We start from the raw sequence: 13,536 nt of genomic DNA, 5'->3' as shown, positions 1-13,536 counted from the left end.
ACCCACACCTATCATATAGCTTCTGAAAATATGGATTTAACTACTTGAGTCTTATGGATTACTTTCATGCTGGCTTTATGTGCTGTTTTGAGCTTCAAAGTTTTGGTCAGTTTTGGGTTGACAGTTTTACAGTTCAATTAAATGTTTTCTGTACTTGCGCTCACGGTTGATGACACTGAAGACTCCCAAACATTACTTTTGCCAATAGAAAAGATTAGATTAGAAGAACAGGGAGCCCTGCAAGTGATGTCATGTTCCCCACAAAACCCCCCACTAAACATCGGGTCAGTCTGAGATTACATGAAGAGACAGAAGCAATCGAGACAGACTAAATAGATGAAGAACTGTGAAGAATTCTCCAAGAAGTTTGGAACATCATATCTGCCAACAACCAAGTACAACTGTATCCAGGTGTATCTAGGAGAATTGGGGCTGTTTTAAAGGCAAAGGTGGTCACAACGAATATTGATTGCGCTTTTTTATGTTTACTGGACTTTGTATGATGTTAATTGATAAATGAAAACTATTTATGCCATTATTTTTGAAGACATCCTCACTATGCAACATTTTTCACAAGTGCCTAAAACTTTTGCACAGTACTGTATATACATTGAATAGTATATTATTATAATAAGGAATACTTATGATGGTTAGACACTTAAACAAGGAACACAACTTGAAGAAAGAAAAGTTTTTTTTTTATGTGTTTATAAAAAGAGCATCAACCTGGCATCTTTTTTATTGAAGTGATTATTTACACATTTACATGTTAATGAGATACAAAGACACCCATTATTATTTATCATTATGTGTTCATTTCTTTCTTTTCTCAGGGGAGTGCTGGTACCACATCCCCTCTCCGCCGAGGCAGTCCCTGAAACGGGTGTCTGTGGGCAGGACCTCAGTTTATGCCGTGGATGAAAACAGTGAGACTGCACGTTTTTCTCACTCTGGCTGAATCGATTTCTAAGTGAATCACATAATACCACATCTTAAGCCGTTCTCTCTCCTGTTTGCACAGGTAATCTGTGGCACAGACAGGGTTTGACACCCAGTTATCCTCAGGGTTCTGCATGGGAGCTCATCTCCAGTAATGTGTGTAAGGTGTCTGTTGGACCGCTGGACCAGGTCTGAAATCTTTCACTTCTAAATGACACCAATAAACATTTGGAGAACAAACAAACAAATGGATTGACTGTTTGTGATACTTTAAATGACTTGGTTGGCTAAAAAGATTTGGTTAATTATGTTGAACACTTAATTCGGATTGGTTCACACACATTCCATGAGTGATTTATTTTCTATAACTGCATGAAGTAGCTCCAGGTTCGCTGAACACATTACTTCACATTCTTTCCCCTTACATATAACAAAGGGAGCCTTTGTAAGTGTATGTGAATGCAAGTAATAACCACTGTTTGTGTGCTGTAAATAGTGGTTGTGTTGTTGTTTAAATTTGTTCAGGTTTGGATAATCGCTGATAAAGTTCCAGGTTATCCAACAGAGAGTTCAGGAACTGTGTGCCACAGGTTGGAAGTGAAGCCCATGCAGCCGAAAGGCCTGAGCTGGGACTTTGGCATCGGGGTGAGGCTTCCCATCACTGTTCACACCAAGTTTGCAGTGACCAAATGCATCCCGATGTGACAAAACACTAGAATATTCAATACTGCAAACACTTTTTTGCACCATTCATATCAAGTCTAAGTTCCATTTTTTAATTTGCTTAATAAAAAAGTGACTTACACTCACTGAGAACTTTTTTAGTAACACTATGGTCCTAATGAAGTGCCCGACGTGGTCTTCTACTTTTGTAGGCCATTCGCTCCAAGGTACAGCATGTTGTGCATTCTGAGATGCTATTCTGCTCACTACAATTGTACAGAGTGGTTATCCGAGTTACCATAGACTTTGTCAACTCGAACCTGTCTGACCATTCTCCTTTGACCTCTCTCATCAAGGGACCAACAATCATGCCATGGCCAAAATCACTGAGATCACATTTTTCCCCATTTTGATGGTTGATGTGAACATTAACCGAAGCTCCTGACCCGTATCTGCATGATTTAATGTACTGCTGCCACATGATTGGCTGATTAGATAATCACATGAATAAGGTGTACAGGTTTTTCTAATAACGTGCTCAGTGAGTGTATTTGGAACCCAAACCATATAAAAAAAGACGTCACTACAGCATATTTTAAATGTGATGGCTTTTACTTGGGAGTCATGAATTCCTCTGATCTAAAACAGGGTGGATGGGACTACCTGTCTGTGAGAGGAAACTCCATAGATGCCCAACGTGTGGCTCCTCGTAGTCCACTGCCCAACCTGACCCAGCGTCAGGTGAACGGGAAAGCTTTGGGCTGTTAGTGCCCATCCTCTACCACTGTCATCACCTTCACATGCTCTACTCCCTTCCCAGTGCCCTTTCAACCAAATGTGACCAGAGTTATTTGTCTCTTGAATGCACGTGCCTGAGGAACAAACATAACCCATGTTTTCATGTCATCTTGATGTCATTTCTTTCTCCATTATTCATGATGAAAATGACAGCAAAGCTCATCTGGGTGTGACCAACTTGAGGCTTCTTTTGTTTTCTGTATGTTTATGATTTAATTCACCTGATCCAATGATGTCACTATTTTTAGCATGTCACATTGTACTTATAGTGTCTCATTTCTGTCTGTCATCTATAGAAGACCATGTTTGTGTAATTGGTTTGATTATGTTTGAAAATGTTATTTCATTTTATGCTTTCAGTCCCATTTCATGGTGCTGTAAACACAGACACAAATTTCCAACTTTGATCTTATCTTTTTGCAATAAATATCTGCCAATTTTCCTTTGTGGAACTAAAGGAGAAGTTCTGTGCCACCAGCCTCACCAAACGGAATTGCAATGCAAAATAATGGCGATGATGTTTACCGCCCATTACTCAGTCATCCATTGGTCCCCAAACAGATAGTCCTGCCCGAAGTCAATGCATATGTTTGCAATGTTCATCATGCTTACGCTGACAAGGTGTTTGGTCATGTAAACAGCTCAAACTGTTTATAACATTACCCCAATAAAGAAAAACCATTTAAGCCAAAAATAATCAAGTCATTTAGAGTTTTGCCCATTACCCTAATTTTGCGTTGCATTTACTGGCTTCTCCAATGTGCACAAGTGTTGTACGCATGCCTGTTTACATTTGCCTTCAAAAGCAGGGAATAACCAGATGAGTTCAAATCTCATGGAAATGCAGTTTTCTAGCATTGTCAGATTTTTTGCACAAGCTGAGTTTTGGTTGTTATAATTGTATTGTGTGCATGTAAATATACTTGTTGCCGGCTGGTTGGGATGCTCAAAGACAGAAATGTTTTGAAAAGGCCACAGAGTGTTTCCACTTTTTCAGGAAATCAGATTACAGTTGTTTTTGCATATTAAACTGCGACAGGAGAGAGTACTTTGAATAGGTTACACACGTCAACATTAACAGAATAACAGCATCTGTGAACCAAACAACTAAATATCATACAGGATACACAGAAGTTCATTTTCATTTAATTCCATAATAAACAGGGAAATTAATTATAAACATTCCTTCAGTGACACTACACATGATCATTAATATGAAGTAAAAATATCACCATTTTTAAAATTTACAAGTTATAAGGACATGATGACCTGCATTTCCCCATTTATTATTTTAGCTTTAATCGCCTTTTTCCCGATCAATTCTCACCAGTGTTACGTCACGTTTTGGCTTTAAATTACAAAATGAAACCTCGTACCTTGTACTTACATCGTTCCTAATTTACAGACAAAATTTAACATTTATATCCATCAGCACAGTTAAACATTAAGTTACACTTTAAGTATGTGCAAGATTAAGCAAAGAATACCTTTGAATAAAACCAAAGAATTTCCTTTCATAAAATTTCAAGTTGAAATGAAATTGAGTGCTGGTAACACAGATGATTCAATTGGGCTAAAACAGAGAGAGGGTACTGTACTGAATTACAAGGGGACGTAGAAACTATGCACCTGATTATTCCAGCCATAACAACAGAGTATGTTGTACCAAAATCAACTTCCTTTCTGACTGAACCAAGAAAATATTTGCTTATATCAAAAGTTCATCTTGCTGATTCTGTAGTTTTGATTTCTTCTATGTACATAAGTGTGTATCTGTCATTGACAGCCCACAACAAAAAGCATTCTGAGCTGCTAGATTGGCAAATATAAATGATTCAAATCAAAACAATAGCTTGTGCGATGAGGAAAAACTTGTGTTTACAAGCTGCTCTTTAGAGTTAACATGGGCAAAGCTTTTATTTATAGTTCCAAACCTTCTCGAATCTTCTTGAGGCTACAAGCAGCCATAAACTTTAGATTCTGGAAGTTCTGCCAACATTTACTTTTCAGTCTCTCTACATAACCACCAATCTTCATGATTACTTGCTAAAAAATAAAGCATTATCTTCTGCCACAATGACAGAAGTTCTGGGTGAATCTCACCAAGAAATGTCCAGGTCATATTTACATCCAAAATAAAAAATATATATATATATTGTTTTCACAGTAATGGGAATTAGGGGGTAAAATGTGTGAAATGTCACAATGCCAAAAATCTTAAAAAAATGAGAGAGAAAAAAGTAGGGTACAAAATGACCAGTTTTGGTGAGATTCCCCCTTGTTTTGAATCATAAAACTTGCCAACACAAACCTAAACTGAAGTTCAGAGAATGAGGGGCTTTGCTAATGGGAACATGGGTGGCTGAACACACTGGACTTCCTCATATGGAAAGAGTAGAGCTGTTACTGGCACTGTGTTGACCCATTCACTGTACAACTAGAAAAAACTTGCTCATGCTTCGATGCGCTGAGCTTGACTGCAATGATAAGAAACGGCTCACATCTTTAAGACTTTTTAGCATTTCATCTCCAAAACTCTTCAACAGCCCAAATTCTAACTTCTACATCACTGTATACAAAACAACATATCTCATTGGAACTATATGAGCCTGGGTGAAAAAGTGGTGCACTTTCATGAATGTATCATCTGTCCAAACACTGTACAAAAATATATGTGCAGAGGCATACTGACATGAATGTTGCTTCTATTGGATATCTTATCCATTACACATATAAATTAGCTTGTCACACTTGATTTTACGTAAAAAAAATAAAATCCAGTGTGTGTTAACGTAAAAGGCAAGTATCGTCTGATTTAAATTGCACAATATGAGCATGAGCCTATTGGCTCATTAGTGTTTACGAGAGTCCTCCTGTCGAACCATGATTTTCAGCATCATCGTTTAGAAGTCAAATGTTGACGAAGAGAAATGTATATGAGCAAGAGAACATACACAAACAACAAAAAACTGAGGCAGGACACTTGTAAGTGAGAAGCACGTGAAACTTTCTAAAGCAAATGTGAAGCAAGGTTCCTCCAAATTGCACTGATGAAAAATGTTGTAAATTACAGTTAGAATTTCAGATCACCGAGCTGGATCATCTGCAGAAAACAGGAAGCAGCCACAAGAGAGAGGTACAGCTTAGACTGTAGAGTCACCTTCATTTCCTCAAATAAATACCAATGATGCCTGAGAAGCAATCAAAGCCTTCAAAGTGTCCTTCACATTTCACCAACATGTATACTTATCTTCAGTGATTAATCTTTCTCTCCATCTTCACCACTTCCTAAAAAGAAAAGAGAAACACAAATATTATTTTACTTAATTTTAAAATGTAACATTAAAAAATTATTATAATTAATCATGTTCCCCTATCGTATATAAATTCTGTAATAAGCAATTTTTCAACCAAGGGACCAACATAAGCTTAAAGTGCAACCTAATGTAAACCAGTGAAAAGTGACGTCCATCTGACACATTAAGCCGACGTCACACTAGCCGATTTATCAAGTGATTTTCAGGTGCGAGTCAAGGCGGAGTGAGAAGTTCCCATTAGCGACCGCCAGCGGGAGGTCGTTAATCACTTGACCGTCGGGACTAATGGTTCCAGCAAAGGGAAAAACGGATCCAACATGACAGAAAAAATTGCTCTGTCGTCAGGGCGGGCTCTTGTGTTCTCCTCAAGCGACCAGTGAGCTGCTTCTTTTACTGAATTCAGAAAGTGGATGCACAAGAGTCTGTTTTTATTGAACATAATTTCTACTCACTGAAAGCTGCATATGGACATGCGTGTTCTATACGGAAATCCTTGTGGGGCTAAATACACAGTCACACACTTTCACAAGGTAAGGCTTCTCCATGAATTGCTTCATAAATCACTCTTTTACTATTTTTTTATGCTCACATGGTACTCCTGTTGTTATTTTGGCAAGCTCCACTTGAAAGGGAATAAGAGTATGTTTGTCACCATACCACAATATGGTTTCGCAAGTGTCATACCTCTGAAGAAAGCGAGATCTCAGCAAAGCAGTCTGCATTTGTAACATCCTCAGCCAAAACTAGTTGCTTTGAGACTGCTAGTGTTACACCGCCTTATTTAGTTCGGATAAAACTTTTATCAAATGACCCTAGTCTGGATGAATGTGTTGGACTTACCCCCTTGTTCAGTGTCTGAGTCTGTAAGGTGGGTGAGGGAGAAGCTAGCAATGCTGGCTGGGGAGATGGAGAAGCGGGTGTAGGTAGATGGGCTGTTCCAACTCTGCTCCAGGGTGCGGCTGGCAGGGGGTGGGGAGAAATACTTTGAAGCTGCCGAGGTCCCACCTGTTCTACTTGCAGAATGATCACTGGTTACCTTTGAAAGGAAACTGGGCTCTGGAGATGGGAAGTCATCATCCCACTCAAATGCACCACCTGTCAGACAAAATCGAAAAATTAAGGGGACTTAAGGGGAGATTAAAATGTAGTAAAGACTGCAGTGTTTCCCTTAGTCAAGAAACAAACTCTGTCCAAGTATGCAAATGAAGATGTGAATGCTTGGCTCACCAACCCATTGTACAATGTGCACCCTTGCATAACTGTGGCATCAACAAACAGCAGTACTAAAGATGCTGATAGTTACCCTCAAATGTGTGTTCCATTTGTATCACTATTCTACTCTAATGGCTTGAAGACAAAGAGTCATAAATATGTTTATAAATTCATACTACATAATTCATATAACTGTTGCTATACCATAGTTGACTTAAAAGAAAAAAACTGACCATAGAAAAGGACACTAAAGGCCAAAGTATACTTTGGTTTTCCAAGTATCTACAAATTTCATCATCAGCACATTACTGTCAAACAAGTCCGTATGGACTCGCAGTCAAGAGTATACTCTGAAAGACTGAGCACTGGACCGTGTGTGAGATGGAATGGCACGTGGGGAAAAAAAAAGTATACTCCAGCCTTGAAAAGAAGCATAGATTACACTACTGCCCGCTATTGAACCAATGCTGAATAACGGCTATTGCACCAATGCTGAAAATGCAAAGCACACTTGCATTGCGTTCTGACAAATTTCAGAACAAATGATACGTGAAAATCAAGCTTGCATAGCTATAAGGTCACGTACTTGTTTGGAGTATGTTTCAGGGATTTTAATATTTAATGTGGAAGTTATTCAATCCATACCTTCTTCGTCTGTGGAGCTTTCAGAGTTGGTAAATCTATTAAGGTAGCTGGAGGAGGCCACTGGACTGCAGAAATCAGACATTGGGCTACTGGGGACATGGGTATTCTCCCCAAGTTCCTTTGTTGGGGTTTCCTGTTTGGATAAAACTAGGCATTTAAAGACAGCTTCTCAAAAGAAAACACTTAAGTTTATGCAAATCGATTTGTTAGTATGGATGCAAGGAAAACATCAGACCTGGTCAAAAAGGTAGACAGTGACATCATCAAAAAAGGACACCCCACATCTAGTACTTCCCTCTTTTGATGTTGGTTTAGCAGTCTGAAGGGACTTGGGCTTTAGTAGGCTTTTGAGGTTGAGGGAATTACTGTTGTCTGAGATGATAACAGGTATGGGATGCACAACATCATCCTCACTACACTCAGAGCTAGAGCTGTGCAATCGGTAGGCACGTATGTCCTCATCTGATTCATCACTGTTCTCATCTTCATCAGCCTCAATCCCATCCTCTGATGCATATTCCAGTGAGGGTCCATTGAGCTTGCCTAGATATCTCCCCTCCATTTCTGGCTCCTTCTTCTTTGTTCCCTCCCCAGCATATGTTCTTGTTAGCTTAGCATGGACCATGATGTCACTTGAGGACTGCGTTAAGGTAGAGGATATTGCAGAATGTTTTGCGGCTGCAATAGAATGACTTTGGTCTGACAAAAGATCAGAAAACACAGATTCATCCACAGACACTGGTTTATCCTGGCTCCAATCCTCCTCAGTGGTAAGAACCAATTCTGGAAGAGGAGTTGTTCTACTCTGCACATCAACATCATTTGATTCTGGAGTAGGACCTGCGGATTCTCCAGAAGTATCAGCCTCAGACACTAAATGCTCCTCAATAATAACAACTGATTCAGTTTCGTCACTTCCATCAACAACACGATTACTTTGGAGCCAAAATGAAGAATCTGTCAAAACATTTCCATTTACATCATCACTCTTCTTATCTAGCTCATCATTGTCTGAGAAGTAAGCTGAATCTCTGTAGTTTCCACTCAAGGGAACTTCACCAGGTTCTTGCTGGTGATCAATCACATCACCATTTACCTGAATATCAGGTACACTCTGCACCTCAGACACAATTATTTCCGGAGGAACCAGAGTAGAAATAGACTCCACGGCAAGATCTATCCCATTCTCTTCCGAGGAATCCCTCATGCTTGTTTGCGAGTTCCACTCGGGTGACTCTAGATTTTCTGTTTCATACCCACTGTCAGCGGCTTTGTAGGGTGGTTGAAGCTTATTGAAAGGGGTTTCCAAGGACTCTCCATGTACCACGTCCCTCTGCATGTCCAGAGAATCTAATGAGTCGGGTGTTTCAGCTGAATTCTCAGTAGTTGGAAGAGTGGATGATGTGCTGTCATCCAACATGCTGTCTTGACTGATTTGGTCAAGACAACAGTCTGAGACCACCAGAGAGGACATGACCTGAGTTACATGGTTGTCCACTAAAGTTTTATCTTGAACATTGGCTTCTGATGGTGAAATATCCTTGGTCATCTTCTTGTCCAGCTCCATTATGACATCACTCGTTGAGTCATTACTTGTTAGTCCTTCAGTGAGGCCACCTTTTGTACACTCACCAACAGGTGAAGTAGTAAAGCTAAGCTCAGCTAAGTCACTGATTCCTAGACTCTGCTCATTCTCCTTTGAGTATACAAAACATTCTTTAAGGCTAGGGGGTTTGGCATCTATGCACAAAGTATCTGTATTGGCACTTTCAAGGGATTGCTGACTATCAGATGGACTGTCACCAATGACCTCAACACTCTCAGAGGTAGATTTGGAAGAAGAGCAATTCCCAACTTTTGGGGAATTCAAAGAGCCATTTGTGCTTGGCAGCTGGTTGCTACAGGTTTTTCCTGTTATTAACATATCTAAAGGCAACATTGTTTCATTTCCTTTCAAAGGTGACAGAAAATCTTCTAAAATAGGGCTCAATAAATCCAAGAATTCATCCTTAAGCTGCATAGAATTATCAGCTGTAAGGTTTACACTATCTGAGACATTGGTCTCAGTGATGGAGCTTATTGTCTCCTGGAAATTTCTTGAGTCAGGCTGAGAAAAAACAGGTTTATCCTTCATCAGGCTGTTGTCTTTAAGAAACAAAAAGTTTTCAGTCAGTTTCTCATTGTTAAGAAGCTTCATCACATCTGCACTCTCCGGATCAGAGATCGCCAGATGAATTGCTTCTGGTTCAACCCCTAAAAAAGACTTCTGAAAGTAATTAGCCTCTATACTATTGGTTTCCTCATCACAATCCTTCTTTGGAAAATGCATCTCTGGAAGCTCCATTAAACCTCTCCTGAATGCATGAGAATCTTCAAATTTTTCATCACCTTCACTGAAAATGTTTGTATGGTAAGGGCTCTCATGTTCACTTGATGACCATATGTGGCTGTCCTGAAGGTATGAGTCTTTGGAGTCAATGCTCTGATGGAAGAAATCGGCATCTGTGCTGGACTCATCCAATCGTACATCCTGCAAGACTACATACTGCTGCTGCTCTGATGCACTGGTGCCCTCAGCACCTTGACTTTCCCCTATCCCAAAGTCACTCTCATCCAGCTCTTCCAACTTAATAAAATACTCATTTCCAGACGAGGCTTTATGTGTATCCAACACAGGCAAGGTTCCCGGGACTTTGCCAGTTTCTCGCTGACTCTCAGTGTCAGGGAAGTGAGCATGAATATCTTGCCTTGGCACTGGAAAGAACATACTGTGGTAATTTAGAGTAGTGTCTATGGCAGAGCGATTGTGGCTTTCATAGTGATCATGCTTGGCTGCCTCCCACACATATTCAAAACTTAGCCCGTGACTCGTTTCGGTGACCGTGAGCACCTCGTCTGGTTCTCGTCCATCATCAAACTGCTCAAGGATAGGGAAGGAGGAGTGACTGACGGTGGCTTGGCGAGTAGTTGGATTTGGTTTGAGAGAGCTCCAGCGCTGCTCAAAGTCATCCTTCACATCTTTCTGGCCCTGCATTCGGAGATAAGTGAGCAAGCGGTGGACTTCTTCAGCAGTGGCCCTTTTATCTGCAGGCAGCCAGCAAAATTGCAGAACTTCATACCTGTAGACCAAAGCACATAGTTAAACTGCAAGTTTCAAAAGAGAGCTTGATCTATGAAAATGGAAGTATTTGTGAAAGACATACCATCTTTCAGAATAGGGTAAGTCCAGCTGTGGATTGAGAAGTCTGACTTGTTGATCTTTGAGCACATGGTTGAGCACTTCTCTATCTGACAGGTGAGGATATGGCTGCTTCGCACCCTCAAACAGTTCCCACAATGTCACACCCAACGCCCTGAAAACATTAAAATAAATATTAATGATGTTAAATTGTATGAATCCTACTCCTTGCATCCACAGAATTATTAATTCCTTTTCTACGTTCTCATGATACAGATTTAATAGGTTTGGCTCTGACAGGAGAGCCAGATTACAGGATAGAGATTTAATTGCTTTGGCCCTGACAGCATACTACCCATTAATGTCTTTCCAGCTGGGCACCTTCCAGTGGCCCAAACATGGCATTAAGTATTTGGGCATTTTATTCCCAGCAAATTTGTTTGATTAAGAGTTAATTTTGAGAAAGTTTGAGCAATTTGGGCAGGTGGGTTTCATTACATTTATGATTGGGAAGGTTAATTAAAATGAATTGTATTCCAAAATTCAACTACCTGTTTCAATCTCTCCTTGTAGACGTTCCCCTCTCTTATTTCAAGCAATCTGATAGCATAGTGAAGTCCTTCATTTGGAATGGTAAACGTCCCAGATTACATTACAGTAAGCTGCATAGGCCAACTGACAAAGGTGGGCTAGGCCTACCCAAGATGTTTGGCTAGGGTTATAGGTGGGCTAGCTTAATGTAAAATGTGATTTATATATATATATAAATATATATATATATATATATATATATATATATATATATATATATATATATATATATATATATATATATATATATATATATATATTTTTTTTTTTCTTTGTGTTAAGTCTATGAATCAATAAAAATGTTAATTGAAAATGAATCCTACTCTATTATCTAGTTTTTATTTCAGTTTATTTACTTCAGTTATGCAATTTAACATTTCATTCACTTAGTATAATTCAACCCTTTCATTGCAGTTAAAATACATTTTTCATAAAATCCAAACAGACAAATACAACATCCATATTTAACGTAACAACATTCAAAAAAAGGACAGGTCTGTAATAAGAGCTTGCTTATATAAGCTCATGAAATGGCTGGCTGACATCCAAGCCATCATTTGAGCAGTCTGAGTGATTCTCACATGTGCCTATAAGAGTCAAATATACAACTCTGTGTTCAGAACAGTGCATCAGTGGCTCACATTCAGAAGGCTCTGATCTGCGACTGCTTTGAGAGCCAAAACATTCCCCTTTACCTCAACTTATATAAGAGGGCTGTCAAGGACCACCAGGACAAAATCCTCTGTAGAACTGCAAATGTGTACTCAATGCAAGTGAGCAGGGAAACTATTGTTTTGAGAAGGAATTACCAGGGAACACACAAACTGATAAAATGTATACTTTGAATGCACTGAACCTTGCTTTGGATAAAAGTGTCAGCCAAATGTGTAAATGTAAAATTGAGATACCTACCAAACATTGCTTAGTTTAGTCTGTTCTGTTGTAATGACACCTCCATGCAGCTCACCAACCAGCTCAGGGGCAAGCCAGCGCAGAGCCACACATTGGTCATCCTCTGTGGTGATATAATCCTCCTGTTAAAAAAAGAAAAAAATACGAATAATTTGCATGCACCATTTTCAAGTTGGTTGAAACCATGTTCGACTCAGGGGCAAAACACATATACATTTCGTTTTTTATATAAATACTACATCGTACATATTATTTATGATTCTGACTGGTACATTGAGATTTCAGCAATATGTGAGAGATGTTATGACTGCTCTCTGCACTAGATGTGATAACTAAACATAACCTGTATTTGTAAACATTTACATACTCTGAGCTGTCAAAGCCTTCCAAAAAATAAGGTACAATGATACAATAATTTAGAACATTAATGTTACAAATAAATAAATAATTAAAAAATTAAATAGGTGATGCCTTTGCAAGCTATACCTTATAATTTGTAGGGCCAATGCCATAGTCTCCTACTTTGACTGTCAGGTCTGTTGTGAGATAGCAGTTCCTCAAAGCCAAATCACTGTGAAGGAAGATAGGAGTAAAAAATGAACCGACATGCCTTTAAAAAATGTTATCTGCGTGTAAAATTATGCTTGTAGTGTGGTGTATAGACCTCACCTCCAAAATATCTCCTAGTAGTAAACATACTTTATTCAAGTCAAAAGATACATTGTCTGGAATTAACAATGGCACTTCTTAAAATATTATTCAAATTGGATTTTTGGGCTTTTTGCCACTTTTTATTGATAGTGACAGCAGAGAAGGGAGAAGAAATTATTGGGGTGAGATTAGGGGATGATATCAACGCATTAACGCAGGCCTGATTCAAACTTGAATGTCTTCCATGAGTGGTATGGCTCAATATGTCTTGTGCACTAACCACTTGATGGGAAAATGTTATACATTTCAAAACACTGCATTTTTTGGCAAAGCATAAGTCTTAAATTTAAGACCTAAATCCCTGAAGAAAGTCACAAACATTGCTGATTCAATATTTTTTATAAGTTTTGTGTGCATCACTTGATATGTCCTATGCGCCTGCCGGCAAAACCATCCAGGTGTCTGAGAGTTGCATTTTTGTTTTGAAAAAATTTTCAACCATAAATCATGGATCCGAACTAAAAGATGATTACAAGCCTTCATCATTCTAAAATCATCTTTGTGCAACTGACTAGCTACAAATCCATCAGTCTCCATCCACTTTCAGTCCAAGTTGTACACATGACAGTA

General features: G+C 39.0%; 2 protein-coding genes across 2 annotated transcripts in view; one reads left to right on the top strand and one right to left on the bottom strand.

Moving 5' to 3' along the window:
* LOC127652712 (tectonin beta-propeller repeat-containing protein 1-like) overlaps positions 1–2,372 on the top strand; it is a 33,936-nt gene extending 31,564 nt beyond the window's left edge. The window contains 4 exon segments of the mRNA XM_052139033.1: positions 834–926; positions 1,022–1,128; positions 1,465–1,584; positions 2,251–2,372. Coding sequence (XP_051994993.1) covers positions 834–926; positions 1,022–1,128; positions 1,465–1,584; positions 2,251–2,370 — 440 coding nt within the window. The 3' untranslated portion in view covers positions 2,371–2,372.
* Positions 2,373–3,509: 1,137 nt separating this feature from the next.
* The window catches only part of LOC127652711 (serine/threonine-protein kinase LMTK2-like), a 67,382-nt gene continuing 57,355 nt past the window's right edge, over positions 3,510–13,536 (bottom strand). The window contains exons 8-14 of the mRNA XM_052139032.1: positions 12,742–12,826; positions 12,256–12,377; positions 10,778–10,927; positions 7,810–10,693; positions 7,575–7,707; positions 6,558–6,812; positions 3,510–5,688 (exon numbers count right to left, since the gene is read on the bottom strand). Of these exons, the coding sequence (XP_051994992.1) occupies positions 5,660–5,688; positions 6,558–6,812; positions 7,575–7,707; positions 7,810–10,693; positions 10,778–10,927; positions 12,256–12,377; positions 12,742–12,826 (3,658 nt within the window). The 3' untranslated portion in view covers positions 3,510–5,659. The remainder of the gene's footprint in view (positions 5,689–6,557; positions 6,813–7,574; positions 7,708–7,809; positions 10,694–10,777; positions 10,928–12,255; positions 12,378–12,741; positions 12,827–13,536) is intronic.

The sequence above is a fragment of the Xyrauchen texanus genome, chromosome 12 (genome assembly GCF_025860055.1).
Source record: "Xyrauchen texanus isolate HMW12.3.18 chromosome 12, RBS_HiC_50CHRs, whole genome shotgun sequence".
Taxonomy (NCBI): Eukaryota; Metazoa; Chordata; class Actinopteri; order Cypriniformes; family Catostomidae; genus Xyrauchen; species Xyrauchen texanus.
Note: the sequence above shows the minus strand (reverse complement) of the source record. Positions and strands in the feature narration are given on the sequence as shown.